Source organism: Podarcis cretensis (assembly GCF_951804945.1).
Source record: "Podarcis cretensis genome assembly, chromosome: 8".
In the NCBI taxonomy this organism is placed as follows: domain Eukaryota; kingdom Metazoa; phylum Chordata; class Lepidosauria; order Squamata; family Lacertidae; genus Podarcis; species Podarcis cretensis.
In genome coordinates this window covers 20,060,266-20,075,260 of record NC_137177.1, presented here as the reverse complement: position 1 = coordinate 20,075,260, position 14,995 = coordinate 20,060,266, and the positions used below count along the sequence as shown (strand labels likewise).

At 44.5% G+C, this 14,995-nt stretch overlaps 1 protein-coding gene across 4 annotated transcripts; it reads right to left on the bottom strand.

Annotated features, from left to right (window-relative positions):
- Positions 1-3,981: 3,981 nt before the first annotated feature.
- LOC307221620 (sulfotransferase 2B1-like) lies at positions 3,982-11,111 on the bottom strand. 4 transcript variants are annotated; one of them, XM_079986312.1, is made up of 7 exons: positions 11,096-11,111; positions 9,720-9,868; positions 8,295-8,503; positions 7,774-7,900; positions 6,979-7,073; positions 4,973-5,153; positions 3,982-4,196 (listed from the first exon to the last, which is right to left on the bottom strand). In XM_079986312.1, exons 2-7 carry the CDS (start codon positions 9,850-9,852, stop codon positions 4,087-4,089), a joined length of 855 nt encoding a protein of 284 aa, XP_079842438.1. In that variant the 5' UTR covers positions 9,853-9,868; positions 11,096-11,111; the 3' UTR covers positions 3,982-4,086. The 4 variants fall into 4 exon arrangements, with proteins under 4 accessions (XP_079842438.1, XP_079842437.1, XP_079842440.1 ...); XM_079986311.1 differs by lacking the exon at positions 11,096-11,111 and adding an exon at positions 10,747-10,904; XM_079986314.1 differs by lacking the exon at positions 11,096-11,111 and having other exon boundaries at positions 9,745-9,868.
- Positions 11,112-14,995: the final 3,884 nt, after the last annotated feature.

Here is a 14,995-nt window from a genome sequence, read left to right as displayed (position 1 = left end):
TGGTCCCAAAACCAGGACAGAAACCGGACTGAAATGGATCTAAAGCTGATGTTTCCTCCAGAAACCTACCAAGCTGTTCAGCAACCGCTCTCTCAATTACCTTACCCAGATATGGGAGATTTGAAACTGGGCGGTAATTGGATAGGTCTAAGGGATCTAGTGAAGTTTTCTTTAAGAGTGGACACACCACTGCTTCCTTCAGTTCCCCCTGGGAATGTCCCTGTGCCAAGGGACAAGTTGATAATTTCAACCAGGGGGTCCGCGCGACATCTGGACACTCCCTAATCAGCCAAGACGGGCACGGATCAAGGAGGCAGGTGGTGGGCCTACCAACTTGGAGGAATCTATCCACATCAGCAGGGAGTATCTGATCGAAATTGTCCAACACTGGACCTGAAATCAGTCGAGGGGCCTCCAGTTCAGTCACTGTATCTAAACTGGCAGGGAGGTCACGGCGGAGCAACAGGACTTTCTCCTCAAAAAAGCTCGCGAATGCCTCACAGCTGTGGTTCGAATTGGTGCTTAAATTTGGTTGTCCTCCTAAGGACGTTATTGACCTAATTATTCTAAAAAGTTGTGCCAGGCGAGAGCTAGCGGATGCAATGGAAGCTGCAAAGTAAGATTTCTTAGCAGCTTTCATAGCCATCTCATATGCTTTCATAAGTGTCCTATAAGATGTTCTTGAGGCTCCGTCACGAGTCCGTCGCCATGCTCGCTCTAGCCATCTGAGATCCCGCTTCATTTTCCGGAGCTCCTCAGTAAACCAAGGGGCCCGGTTTCAACGGGGTTGCAGAGGGCGCTTAGGCGAGATCTCATCAATGGCTGCCAAGAGCCGGTTATTCCAGTCCTCAACAAGGTCATCTAATGAGTCGCCAGGAGGAGCGGGGTCCCGCAAGACTTGACGGAATCTATCAGGATCCATCAGTTTTCGCAGGCGAGCCCAAATAGGCTCGCCACCCAAGCAGGGGAGGAGTGGGAAGTCAATCTTGGTTTTCAGAGCGTAGTGGTCAGACCATGGCACTTCCACAGGGGGGAGCATGATCATATCTATGCCAGCCCCAAAGATCCAGCGTGTGGCCTGCTTGATGAGTGGGGCCCAAAACAAACTGGGAGAGCCCTAGTGTTGCCATGGAAGTCACTAGGTCCAGAGCCAGTGAGGAGGGAGCAGCATCGGCATGGACGTTGAAGTCTCCCAAAACCAGTAGGCTTGGGAACTCCAAGGCCCAGCCCGCCACCAACTCCAGCAGGTCTGGCAGAGTGGCGGCCAGTGTGCAGGGTGGTCGGTACACCAGCCAAACAGCCAAGCTCTCCTTGGTGCCCCACACGAGACCAACACATTCAATGCCGGAGATCGCCGGTGATGGCAGCGCTCTGAAAGAGCAATCCTCCCAGATTAATAACGCTACTCCTCCCTGTAGCAAAAGAACAAGGAGGATATGTATTGATAAGTGATGGGTAATAAAAGAACATAACTGGAACTACTACTATTTTCTTTTCTTTTTTAAAATAATTTTTTATTCATTTTAAACACATTTATATTGTCATACATTTTACAAATTTCAAATTCTTATACAATCTTTTGGACTTCCGTCAGCTCCTCTGGTGATCTTCCATTTTTAAGATTTCTCCTGCATTTCTTACATTTATATTACCTTAAACCTCATAACCAATATCATCGCTTTCATTCAATAAGATAATAATTCAAATTATTCTCCTTACAAAACTTCCTGCAAACCTACAAATGTAATGGAATCATCACAATTACTTTTCATATAGTCCGTAAATTTACGCCAGTCTTCTGTGAATCTCTGGTCCCACTGGCTTCGGATTCTTCCTGTTAATTTGTCCAATTCTGCATAGTCCATCATTTTCATCCTCCACTCCTCTTTCGTCGGTAGTTCTTCTTGCTTCCATTTTTGTGCCATTAAAATTCATGCAGCTGTCATTGCATACAAAAACAACTTACAATCACTTCTTTTTATATCAGTTCCCACAATGCCCAATAGAAATGCCTCTGGTTTTTTAATAAATTAATCCTCCCGGATTAATAACACTACTCCTCCCTGTAGCAAAAGAACAAGGAGGATATGTATTGATAAGTGATGGGTAATAAAAGAACATAACTGGAACTACTACTATTTTCATTGTTTTGCCTTGGGGACCTTTTCATGGACAAATTGCAAGGTCAAAATTTTCTTAAATATGAGGATAAGCTAGATAGCTGTGCAGGAAACATAAATATCATCTTGTGAACATTGCAACATTTTGCAGGCAACTCCCACGAAACCCACAAAAGACATTATGTAACAGTGCAAATTCTAATAAAAGGCATTAAAACCTGTGGCTATGGTTTGTGTTAAGATTGGCAGATTACATGTGAATTTGTGGTATTGTTGTCAATGACTGGGGTGCTTTTTATAACGTGTAGGATACACGACTCACATAATTTTCCACAGCACCCCTCCTTGCTTTGCTATAAACCACCACCCCTCCACTTCCACTTGATAAGCAGTCTGGAATACTTTTGCACATGAAATTTCCTACTTGCTTGTTAAATTGGAGGCTGATCTGCCTTCTCTTGCGGTTGGCCAGTTCCCACTTGGTGCTCGTGATAAAAGAATGTTCCAGAGCTTGTTTGGATATGTTGTAATAAGTTACATGAGCAGATAACAAAAGTCCCTGAGTTCTGTGCTTATGCAAGAGGCTGGAGCCTAGATAACACATTTGATAGATGGGAGTTATTTTCCTGTTGGGCTTAAGGCCTGACTTCATCACTGCTTCTTTGGCACTGTAGCATAGGAGTCAACCCCTAGGGGCCGACATCACTTCGGGCCCTCAATAATATTTGAGGGGGCCCAAGCCCCTCAAAGTTGATGTTCATTGCCAATTAAATGGTGCACTTGTGCCACATCTTGTGATCGATTATGCGGGGAGAGGCTTATCTGCTCCCCAATCCCATATTTTATTCAAGTTGGCATTCTTGCACTAAAGTGATATTTTTCTCATACTGTGAGAAGCCCTTCACCTGGACAAAAGGAAAACATTAGGTAGTTGATTGCTAGGAAGCAAGCCTTACTCAGGGTGATTCAGATTGCTGTGTAAATATCCGTAGGACTGCATTGTAAAGTGACAGACCTATGTACATTTATTATTGAACTCCGTGGATTTTGCTTCTGAATAAACACACAAGGTAAGAATGAAAGCCTTGGCCTTCATGGCTGATTGCAGCCCTCCACACCTCTCTTATCTGGCCCTTGGGATTCCTCCGGCCATTCCCCCTTTCCCTAGGCTGCATCTTTCACCATCACTGAGCTTCCTCTGTGTGCTTCTGCCTGGCTGTGAGGTGCTCCTTCACTCTGATAATGCCTCTTGCTTCCCTGGATGGAGAGGTGAATGGAAAAATTGCAGGGTGATCCTGTACAGTACAGGGCAACATGAAGAGTTTCTCAATAGAGCTGAGTGGGATGTGCTGGAACAGCAACACAGGTGGGGTACCCTTAGGGAGGAAGAAGATCATCCGTTGTAAGAGATGAGCCCCTGGAGAAATACGATGCAGAGAAGTAGGGCAGTCGGGAGCCTTGATGTGACGCTGTAGCTGCAAAATTGATTGCATTCTCTCACCCCAGACACCACTTCTGGGCCTGAGGAGCTAGGGCAGCAGTTGCTGACCTCAAAACACACCAAAGTGGCTGTGAAAGATACAGCACACAGAACGATTCCTGCCACCCTCCAGAGGAGAACGAGATAGGAAGAGATGGACTTGAAGGAGTGATTTTCCATCATTGACCTCACCACTTCAGATCCAAGGAAACTGGTCGTACAAGAGTATGCTGATAACCCACTTCCTACCTTCCAAGGAAATGACCAGAGTATCAGCTGAGCTGATAAACTTCAAGGAGCCAAGAGGGACATTTTAATGCATACCAGTAGGTGTTGAGAGACCAGAAGCTTAATAATAATAATAACAAGGAGGCACAAAAGTAACGATCACAATAAAACCATTCAATTTCTGTTCAAAAATACCAGAACCACTAGAGACATAAAAGCATGAGACTAAGAAAAGCAGAAGGAATAATTTGACATTCTTCAATCCCATGGAAATGTCATGCACAGACCCTGCATGTTCTCACGATAAACACGGTCAAAGTGTTCATTCTGTGCCACGGTCAGGTGGTTCTTCCAGTCCCCACAGATACCTGGAACAACACAAGAGGGTGTGAAACCACTTGGTAACCACAAAAAAGATCCACTAAAATTACTTCAACTAAACTCAGGACCCCATTTCATCTTGCTCAGGACTTGCCCTTCCACTCGATGAAGCAAGGCAGCTGCCTCAGGTGGCTTTTTTTAGGAGTAGCAGGACCTGCTCCCTGGCTGTTCTTCCCAGGCCCTCCCTCAACTGGTACCCAAGGAGTAGTCATGCTTCCATGTTGATGGCCTAGACTTACTTAGCTGCATTTTCCAAAAGCTTCACAAGTAAGAATGGGCAAATCTGTCAATTTTAGTTTTTCTCCTTTTCTCTCTTTTTTCAAATCTTAAATAACTGATGCTTCGCATGTCAGATTCACCTTCTGTTGTGTGGGCAGGGCGGTCTCTCCCCTTACCTGGCCAATCCCCTGGCAACGCTCCCCCAGGTAGGATTGGGCGATTGGCTGAGGTAGGCGGAGACCTCCAGGTATCCAGCCTGGGGAGAGTGAAGCCAGCCTACATTATGTTCGCAGTTTCATTTTTGCACTGATCAGTTGTGCAGAAAATAGCACACAAATTTCAGAGAAGTGTGAATTTCAAAGAACTGTTGAGTTTCAGTACAGGAAAGTGTGAGGTAAGTAGGCTTACTCAATGTGAACTGAATCAAATTTCTTCCCCACCACTACTCTCTCTCTCTCTCGCTCTCTTACACACAGACACACACATACACTTTTCATAGGTTGCACAAGCCACAGCCTTTGTTTATCACAGGGTATTTTGTTACCTTTCCTCATGAGCTTTCCTTTTGTGTGATCAAAATAGGTATCTGGAAATTGAGTAAAGTTGGACATGTTGTTGTCTTTCATCTTGTGGAAGGAGGCATTTTCCACCACAGAGTCAATTTGCTGACTGTTCAGCTCTTTACCAATAAAATGACAAATCCTCTTCACACTTCCTCGTAGGTCCTGCAGAAGGAAAAAGCAAATGACTGACTTCTCATATTTACACTGCCACAGGGAGATCTGCCCTTTGAGAAGGAAGAATACAGAGGCCATTCTTGCAGGAAGCATTTAGCAAGAATGATTCAAGGCTACCTCAAATTTAGTACAGGACCCAGGGAATACTGGAGACAGCATTGAATTTGAAGATGTTGAATTAAGTACAGAACAGCAGATTGTAGGCTACACCTGGTCTGTTGTAGAACAAAGGAATGCCACCGCACATGTAATATCAGGCTCTTTGGCCTTAAGTCATTTTTATTTTATTTTAAATATATTGGAGGAGAAGAAAGGAACTCTGAACTCAAAATAGAAATGTTGGAGAAATCAATTGAAAATGGACTAACAAACTGTTTCATTCCATCTGCTCATTCAAACCCCCTCTGTAGCACAGACTTGCTGTGAGCACTATTCACCTTAGTTGTCTACAAAGGACACTTTCCTTTTTTAACACACATACTTTGTATAGTTACAGATAGGTAGCCGTGTTGGTCTGCCATAGTCAAAACAAAATAAAAAAATTCCTTCCAGTAGCACCTTAAAGACCAACTAAGTTAGTTCTTGGTATGAGCTTTTGTGTGCATGCACACTGTATCTGAAGAAGTGTGTATCTGAAGAAGTGTGCATGCACACGAAAGCTCATACCAAGAACTAACTTAGTTGGTCTTTAAGGTGCTACTGGAAGGAATTTTTTTATTTTGTTTATACTTTGTATATAAATAGATACATAAATTTCTTTGAAATATGTTGCTAATATATTAACTGATGCATAAAGGTGCCTCATCGGAAGTGTTATTATGTGTTTAAAGGATTGTGCTGCAATCCTAACCATGTCTACTCAGAAGCAAATCCCACAGAATTCAGAGATACTCATCCACAGGTATATGGTTTTAGGGGGCAGATTAAGGATGAAATCCTATCGTGATTTTTTTCCCTATAACATTTTAAAGACCAAAGGAACACATCAATTATTATTGTTCTTTTCACAAGGAAATAAATAATCTCTTCTGAAAATCGCTAGTGTTATCACTGCTCCACAGATTATTATTTTTTTAAAGAGGGGAGAACCATCTGGATTTGACTGCCCATTTTTACCACCTTAAATGTTTCTTTCAATAGTGAAATTAAATTTTAAAATCCTTTACATCTCCACCACCATCCAAGTTTTCTGCACTTACAGCATAACTAAACTGGCCCTCCTGACGTGAGAGAAACAAGACAGGATAGCAACTTTATAATGAATTGTGAAATCAAGGTAGCAAGAATTGCTTCAATCCTAATTCCACTTACCTGGTGGTAAGCTCCACTGAATTCAATAGGACTTACTTCTGAAAGGGCATGTTTAGGTTTGCAGTGACAGGTGGATTTGTGATGGACCACTGGTCACACCATGAGCTTTGTCTCTAAGGGGTCCCAAGGCTCTTGGCTAAGAGGGCTACCTGTTTCATTAATTTTGAAAGGGAACATGCAGGGAAGATGAATTGATTTGCAAATATCTGTAGATAGCTGTGATGGTAGTGTGTATTAAAAATGCATATATTTCTGAATCACCAAACAATGAAACAGAGCATAGACTTATGCAGAACTAATCAACTGTAACTGGACAGAAAGCACCAGATAAAAGTGAGAATTATTTGGGAATTTGTACCTCTCTAACTCAGAATCACCTTGCCAATTGTAGAAGACTTTTTCAGAACAAAAAATAAAATAAAATGGCAAAATAATATGTCACATGACATAAAGTTGGAGACACAACCTGGAAGTGTGAATATTGTCAAGGTTGGGCCAATACCTGCTGTAGTTCTTCATAGGTGATGATGAAGAAGTTGGATCTGTCCTTCATCTCCATCCAGCTTTTCACATGCTCAAACCAGGAACCATAAGACACTTGAAGAGCAAAGTGTAAAGAGCAAAGTAAACAGTTTCAGAGGCGAGAGGAAAGACATAAAGGATACACCAGTCAGGAACCTACAAATGGCCTTTATTCACCCAATCAGGTAAAAGGTAGGTCCAGTTAAAGGCAACTATGGGGTGTGGCACTTATCTTGCTTCAGGCTGAGGGAGCTGGCATTTGTCCATGGACTGCTTTCTGGGTCATGCAGCTAGCATGACTAAACCACTTCTGGTGTAACAGGACACCATAACGGAAGCCAGAGTACCCGGAAACACTGTTTACCTTCCCACCACAGTGGCACCTATTTATAGAAGCAGGGAACTTTCAATAACACCCAGATACAACTAAGCCTAGTACCACCTAGTGACTGGGTTGTCTAATGATTCTATTTACATAGACAAGAGATCTAATATTGTATACGACACTAGAGCCAGAGATTCATAATATCCTCTCCCTACATTTTGCAGCCATTCCAATTCCCCTTTTAATGACATTCATTACTTTTTAAAAGAAAATGAGGTGAGTACTGCAAGACCTTTTCCCATCCTACCCCCTCCCCACCTATCTCACTGGGAATTGTACTTCTCTGATACAATGAAAGGAAATGAGAGGAAAGGGCAGGAAAGAGCCTTGATAACATAGTGAACAGTGAGGTAGAACAAATGAGACAGGCTGATTTCCCTCTTTCCCTACCACTCCCACTCAGGAACTCCTCCATGTACTCTTCCAAAGTTCCAGGGTCCTCCACTATTTTTAAGCCCTTGCTGAAATGATAGTATGAGATCATCACATCTTTGGGATTACGCACGGTATAGATAACCTGGAAGAGAGGGAGGGGACATATTTAGGGAAGGCAAGAGAAGCAGCCCTAACTAGAGACAGACCGAGGCACCTTAGGTGGGTCTCATGAAAAGGAAGCAAAGTCTTTGTTGTTTAATTTACTGTTGTTTTATTTGTTTCTTTATTTGTTTATTAAATTTGTATACCATCCTTATACCCCCAGAAGCTAGTAGGAATTAGTGTTTGGTGATGTGTGTTTTCTGCCACACCTCAGGCAGCAAATTGTCTTCCTACATCCTTGATTTGGGCAGGGGTTATCTCCCCACCCTTTTGGGGTCAGATACTTGTCTTGACTAGGGCCATAGGTGGAGTGTTTGAAACACTGCCTTACAGAGCCAAAAGAAGATTTGATGTGTCAATTGTTCCTCTCTTACCTTGGCCTTGGAGTGCAGGAAGGACTTGGGGAAAATGTGGAATGGCAGGTGAGATGCCAGGAGCCTGGCTGCAGGATATTTCAAGGCAAGCTGTAGGCCCGGAATACTGTCAATCCAAGATATCCGTTCCCACACTGGTAAACTCTGAACCCAGGAGGGGTCCCCATTACGCCAGATTAAGCACAGGATCTCCTGCATCCAATGGGTACCTAGAGGAATATTAGGTAGTCTTCTCAACCCCTCTTGATTCTGCAATAAACACATTTCCTTTATCTTGTTCCCTCTCATCTTCCATGGCTCAATAGAACCAGTATGCCCCATGCAAAATCAATTGAAAGGATCAGAAAAAATTGGAATGATTTTTTTTTGTGAACAGCAAGTTACTCAGCACCCTCCTAAGCAGGAAAGATTCCTGTCTAGTTTAAAAAATTCATGTCTAGTTTAACATGGTGAACCAAACTGAATGAACTATTTTGATGAGGGTGTAGCCAGTGAGGATATTAGCAGTGTGACTAATCTATAGCAGACATATTACTTAGCTTTCTATATACAGTCAGCATTCATGGATGACTTGTTGCTCACACCTGCAGGAGGCACATCTCTAGAATCTTCCTGTTAAAATATAGCAGAACAGCTTTATACTTGGCCAAACATGTGATCCAGCTATTCCAGTATTGAAGAACAGATATTCCTCAAGAGGGCATAATTAAGCCTCAGATTCTTTAGGTGGCCCTCAATTTAAAGGAGAATACCACCTGATTTTGCTGCATCCAGTGATAAGAACATTGTCTGCTTAATCAGGAATCCAAAACAGCTTTATACTGAGGGGGGCGGGGAGGGATGAGGGGAGAGAAAATGGGAAACGAAATTATTGATTAAAGTTAGCTGTAGAAGTTTTGGATGGACTATCTGAAATTCTTGGACCTGTTTTCCTTAAGCATCTTTCTCTTAAGCAAGAGTGTATCTTCCTGATCTTTTTATAGGTCAGCTATACCTTAATTGTTGAGGTGCCTCCGAGTAAGGAGGTTTAGCATGGTGGTGTTAATAGAGTCCCCATTTCCAGGGGCTGTGTATCTTGAAAAACAAAAATCTATGATGAAAGCCACCCGCTTAACTGTCCAGTGTTTTGAATCACGAGTTTAAGATGCATTTGTCAGTTGCATGGCGCTCCTGGTAGAGTGGAATGTTACACACAGCCTTTAGACATGACAGAACCATAATAATTGGTTTTAAATGAAACTTTAATTTCTTGATCTGACTTGTCAAAAAAGAAAAACATACAAAGACTGTAGGAGATATGAAGCATCAAAAATGGATGCAGGGAGAGATTAGCTATTTTATTGTTTAATGTTTCTGAAATAGGACATCATCATCTTTGAAACACCGTTTACTCCAAGTTTAAAATTACCTAAGTGCACCACTAACCTGACTTGGGGTAAGTGACACTCACTATATCATCATCCAACATTTGGAATTCATTTTCAACATAGCGGAGCGTTTCCTCTGAGTGGAAGTCCACTACAGGTAAACTGATTCCCTTGTATGTGAAAGAAGTCATTGATGACACTGAAAAACTGTAAAGATGTTATCATCACCATTACCATCATTAATTAAATTTGTATACAGCCAAAGATAACAGTGTGGTTCGCCACACAAAAATACAAAATACACAATAAAGCAAAAACAAAGCAGTAACCCCCTCTCACAAACACATTATTATTATTCATTAGAACATATTTATCAAGATATATGAGAGAGTGAGTTTTGATGCCACATCCTTTGGGACCTTCAGGTAGGACCCCCTCACCTTTCGCATTGGGCAGCGTTGTGGCTGGGCATCTGGGCCCTTGCAATGACCCAGCTCGTGGGCATAGGATTGAGACCCCCTTCTGCGCCTGCCCCAGATGCATCACACCTGCTCAGCCAGTCTATGCCGGTGGGGGACGTGACCACAGGTGTTTTAAACTGCTTCGTGGCCGGGGGCTTCTTTCTCTCGCCTCCTCGTCGGGTCTCCCAAACCAACCGCCCTCTTTTCAGTCTTTGGTATGCATGACCTTGCTATGGACAAATGTCAGCCGCCTTATTGTTGGGACCGGGTAGGAATATTTCCACTTGTAATTGCTTGTAAATACACATGTAATTGCTTGTGGACTAACTCTCACACTATGGCCATGGAATCAGAGTTTAAATGGCTATTTCCCCAAAGCCACAAACACAGCAAAAATATGCATTAACCTATGGTATGGTCCTGTTACATTCCAAGAGCCTGAGAATTTGCATCAGGACCCCCCCAAAGAATAAGTGTAAAAAAGTGAGGGCTTTTATAAACCAAAGAGGTATACATTTGGCTCTATGGGACTTGGAGGTTCTGAGTAACGATAAACCTTTGAAACAACCCCCCTCCTTTTATAGCCCCCAACCCACCTTAGAATTCAGCCTGTACCATACTTACAACCACTGGCTGCTTCCAATCTTTCCTTCTTCTGGTCTCTTCCTTTCCCTTGCTCTGCCAGCAGTATGTCATGCGAGATGAACTTGCTGCTCAAGGTGCTGTTTGATACTCAGTTCCTGATTGACAACTTTTCATTCTGCTCTGTGAAACATTCCCAGATGAGCTTACGTAGTAGCAAAGCAAACATGGGGGAGGGGGGGGACCCAGGCCTTTGGCCGATTGAACATTATATGGCCTTTTAAATGTGTTTGTGGCAGGGGAGGTATTGGTTTGTTTTTGCTTTATGATGTGTTTATAGCCCTAAAGTATCCTCCAACCCACCTTAGAATTCAGCCTGTACCATACTTACAACCACTGGCTGCTTCTGGTCTCTTCCTTTCCCTTGTTCTGCCAGCAGTATGGCAAGGTGAAATGAAGAATGTTCACAATGACCTTTTACACTCAGTTAATGATTTACAGCATTTTATTCTTCTCTGTGGCTGAAAACATCCCAGAGGAAGCTTAAAAGGTAAAGGTAAAGGTACCCCTGCCCGTACGGGCCAGTCTTGACAGACTCTGGGGTTGTGCGCCCATCTCACTTAAGAGGCCAGGGGCCAGCGCTGTCCGGAGACACTTCCGGGTCACGTGGCCAGCGTGACATCGCTGCTCTGGCCAGAGCCAGAGCCAGAGCCGCACACGGAAACGCCGTTTACCTTCCCGCTGGTAAGCGGTCCCTATTTATCTACTTGCACCCGGAGGTGCTTTCGAACTGCTAGGTTGGCAGGCGCTGGGACCGAGCAGCGGGAGCGCACCCCGCCGCAGGGATTCGAACCACGACCTTTCGATCGGCAAGTCCTAGGCGCTGAGGCTTTAACCCACAGCGCCACCTGCGTCCCTCAGAGGAAGCTTACATTGGAACAAAGCCGACAGACCCTATCTAAAAGACACAACTCCAAAGGAAAAGGGAATGGACAGGCAGGATGAAGAAACAAAACTCAAGTGCCAGTTCAAGAGCAAAATGAGGCACTGGAGTGTCCCATCTCTCCCTCTGCCGCAGCCAATTATAGAATTTATTTGATTTAGCATTTAATTTTAAATCCGTGCATGTTCCAATCTGGAAATCAGACAGAGGGGAATCAGGCAATTGTTCTTTAAGGAAAGAAAAGGGAGCCTGACAGAAGGAAGCAGGAATTGTCTTCCTAGGTATACACGGAGTTTTCTTGAAGACTTTGCCATCTCACACAGGAAACCTCTACAGAAAGCCCAGAAGAACAAACTAGGACTGACAATTACAAAGAACACCCCCCACGCCACCTAAAGGTGGTTTTCATACATTGCAGCATGACACGTAATCTGAGAGGTTGTTTGCGTACAATGCAGCCTTGGCAGAGCACATTCAGGGAAGCTCCACAAAAACTCATCAACCGTTTTGTCCAAGCCTGCATGAAGTTTGGCCTTGTCATCAGCCTGATGGAGACCAACACCTTGGATCGGGATGTCGCCAGCACTCCATGCATCTGCATTGGTGGCTACACGCTTGAGGCAGTAGACCATTTTGTCCACCTAGGTTCCACCATAACCAGAAATCTCTCCATTGTTACTGAGCCAGACAAGCCTAACGGCAGCTCTGGCAACGGCTCACCTCTCCAAAAGGGTGTGGGAGGGAGAAATGTGGTGCCTTCAATACCTCCAGTACCAAGATGAAGATCAGGAGGATTTTGGGTACCAAATGGCAGGACAGAATTCCAAACAAAGATGTTCTCTCCCAAGCCCACATTCCCATCGTGTTTGCACTTTCTCTCTCGGTGATGTCTACACTGGCTTGGTCGTGTGTCCCACAGAAGGGAAGATGGCAGGATCTCTATTGCGGTTATAGAGAGAAAGAAAGTTATCTAATGCTGTCTCTTCTCCAGTGTTCGAGGAACTGCAGCCATTACAGTCAAGCCATTCGTGCATAAAACAAAATGGAGAATGCATTAAGATACCCCCCATGTGACCAGAGTTAACCTAACGCACGAGAGTTACTGGGGAACATTCCAGAATTAAACATGTAGCATTTAAGCATTTCCAATTTCAGTCAGTTAAAATCACTGTATTTGACACTGCTCCCCTGTACACCTGCTCCTCTCTGACCTCCTTTCCCATACCCAGCCACTGCCTTCAGCATGCCAGGGCATCCTCAGGCTGCCTCCAGTCACCTCAGGCAGTGATGGAGGAGGAAGCAGCTGCAGGGGGTGCAGAGGAGGTGGCAGGATGGAAGCCATTTTGTTTTGCCTCAAGTAGCAGAATGCCCTGCACCCTATGCACACAAAGCCACTTCCGGCCTGCCCAGGAGGTCGGGTTGTGGGCTTCACGCCCACCCCCATGTGAGCGGGGGCTGGTTTTAGCCCCCGCAAGAACAGGGGAATCCCGGCCGGGTCTGCCCCCCCAGCCAGCCAGTCGGCTGGCTGGGGGGGGGCTGCCCTATTTAGGGCCAGCGCAGAGGGGGCTCACCCTCTTTTTGCCGGCTAGCCCTCACGTTTTCCCACCCTCCCTCCCTTTAGGTATGCTTTAGGTAGGTCTTTGACTTTGCTATGGACTTCGGTCTGTCGCCGCAAGGGGAATGGTAGGAATTTTTCCCAATTGGCAATTTGTAGCCTTTTGGTTTTTCGCCTACCCCGTAGCAACTCGTCACAACTTTTCGGCATTGGTGGTAGGCATTGGTAAGAAGGGGTTAAGGGGATGGGGGGGGAGGAACACTATCACCTCCCCCCAGTGAGCGAAGGGTGGTCCGTTAAAGGACTCCAGGGGGCGTGGCCCTGTCCGAAGCCTATGGAGGTGTGGGCCAAAGGCACGCCCCCGAGCGGTGACCCGGGGGAGCTCCTAGTCGATGTGCCTCGGCAGGAGACTCCCCCGATAAAGTGTTAACCCTTCCCCGTGTCTCCAGCAAATGGGCTGGAGCCGGATAGTCTATAGGACCAATGCCTAAGCCAATGCCTCTCATTCCTGAATTCAACAAAGTTGTGGCCTAATTCACCCAATTAACCTTAATTATGGTGTCTCGTGTCTTTATTTATCCTGGTGGGGGGTGGGAACTCGCCACGCAAGCCAATATCCCGACTGTTAGTTATCACGCTACGGAACAGTGCTCAATATTTGAACTTCTTCCCATACTGAAGAATTACGACCATCAGAAACTTGTCCCTTAATTATTTCTGGGGAGCAAATGGAGGGAGGGGGGTAAAATTGTATTGTTGCACATGCTCAGTGGAGATTTGAAGCCTGCGGCATCTGCCATTAAGGGCAGTAAACTTGCTGTGGAAAAAGAGGAGGTGGGACTTTGCGGCCTTCCTCCTGTGAAGCTCCGAAGCCTTTCAGACCAGGTAAGTAGACATAGGTTTTCTTGCAGAATTTGAAAGCATTTAGGAAGTGCTCCCCCTCAAGATATCCATTCCTCATCTGTTTATGGTGTTCTGTTTGCTTATAGAGGGCCTGTAAATTTCATTCCCCACGGTGAGCAGTTAGCGCCGGCAGCCATTCTGAAGGCTAACCATAGATAGCATCTAACTAAGAGATGTTAATGTGTCCACTGTAACTCCCCACCCACCCCTCAAAAAAAGAAAACAGCCCAATGAATTTAGTGAACGCTGATTGGAAATGGTTGTGGCAGAAAGCTTTCCTTGGTTGTTGTTCTTATTAAACATTTTATAGCTGGGGGAGGCCGGCTGCATATTAATCTGTGTGGTTACAGAGGAGCATGTTACTGTTTTTACTTCATTTTTCTACTACACACACAAAAATGTTCTTATTCCAATCCAATGTGTTTAGCATCAGGACAGTGGAAGCAAATTCTGTTTAATTACTGTAGTCAAGTTGGTGCTGTGCTTTAAGTGAGTCTAAAATATGAACCTGGGCGTGCTGAGGGGATTCCTCTTTTTTTAATAAAAAAAAATGTGGATTTTCTTAATTTTGAAAAGTGTTATTTTCTTTTCTTTTAATTTTAAAGTGTTTTGGTGTTTATATCAGAGTTAGTAATGTTTTGGCGTTTTTCTGTTTAGGTTTTTGCTGTAAAATATCCGGAATGTAGAAACAGCTGTAAAACATGAAAGAGCAGGTGGGAACTTTATAAGTAAACCCCAAATCATTACAGTCATACCTTGGGTTGCGAACGTGATCCGTGAGGGAGGCACATTCGCAACCTGCAGCGTTCGCAGCCTGAAGCGCCACGTCTGCACATGCACGTGATGCAATTTTGCACTTCTGTGCATGCGCAAGCACCAAAACCCGGAAG

Bases quoted from the DNA above. Each gene is read 5' to 3' on its own strand.
- LOC307221620 (XM_079986312.1), bottom strand. From the start codon at position 9,852: ATGACTTCTTTCACATACAAGGGAATCAGTTTACCTGTAGTGGACTTC. The intron at 8,504-9,719 runs GTTAGTGGTGCA...ATATTCCTCTAG, and splicing joins TGTCACTTACCCCAAGTCAG to GTACCCATTGGATGCAGGAG. The intron at 5,154-6,978 runs GTATTGGCCCAA...TTCCTTCTGCAG, and splicing joins CCTATGAAGAACTACAGCAG to GACCTACGAGGAAGTGTGAA.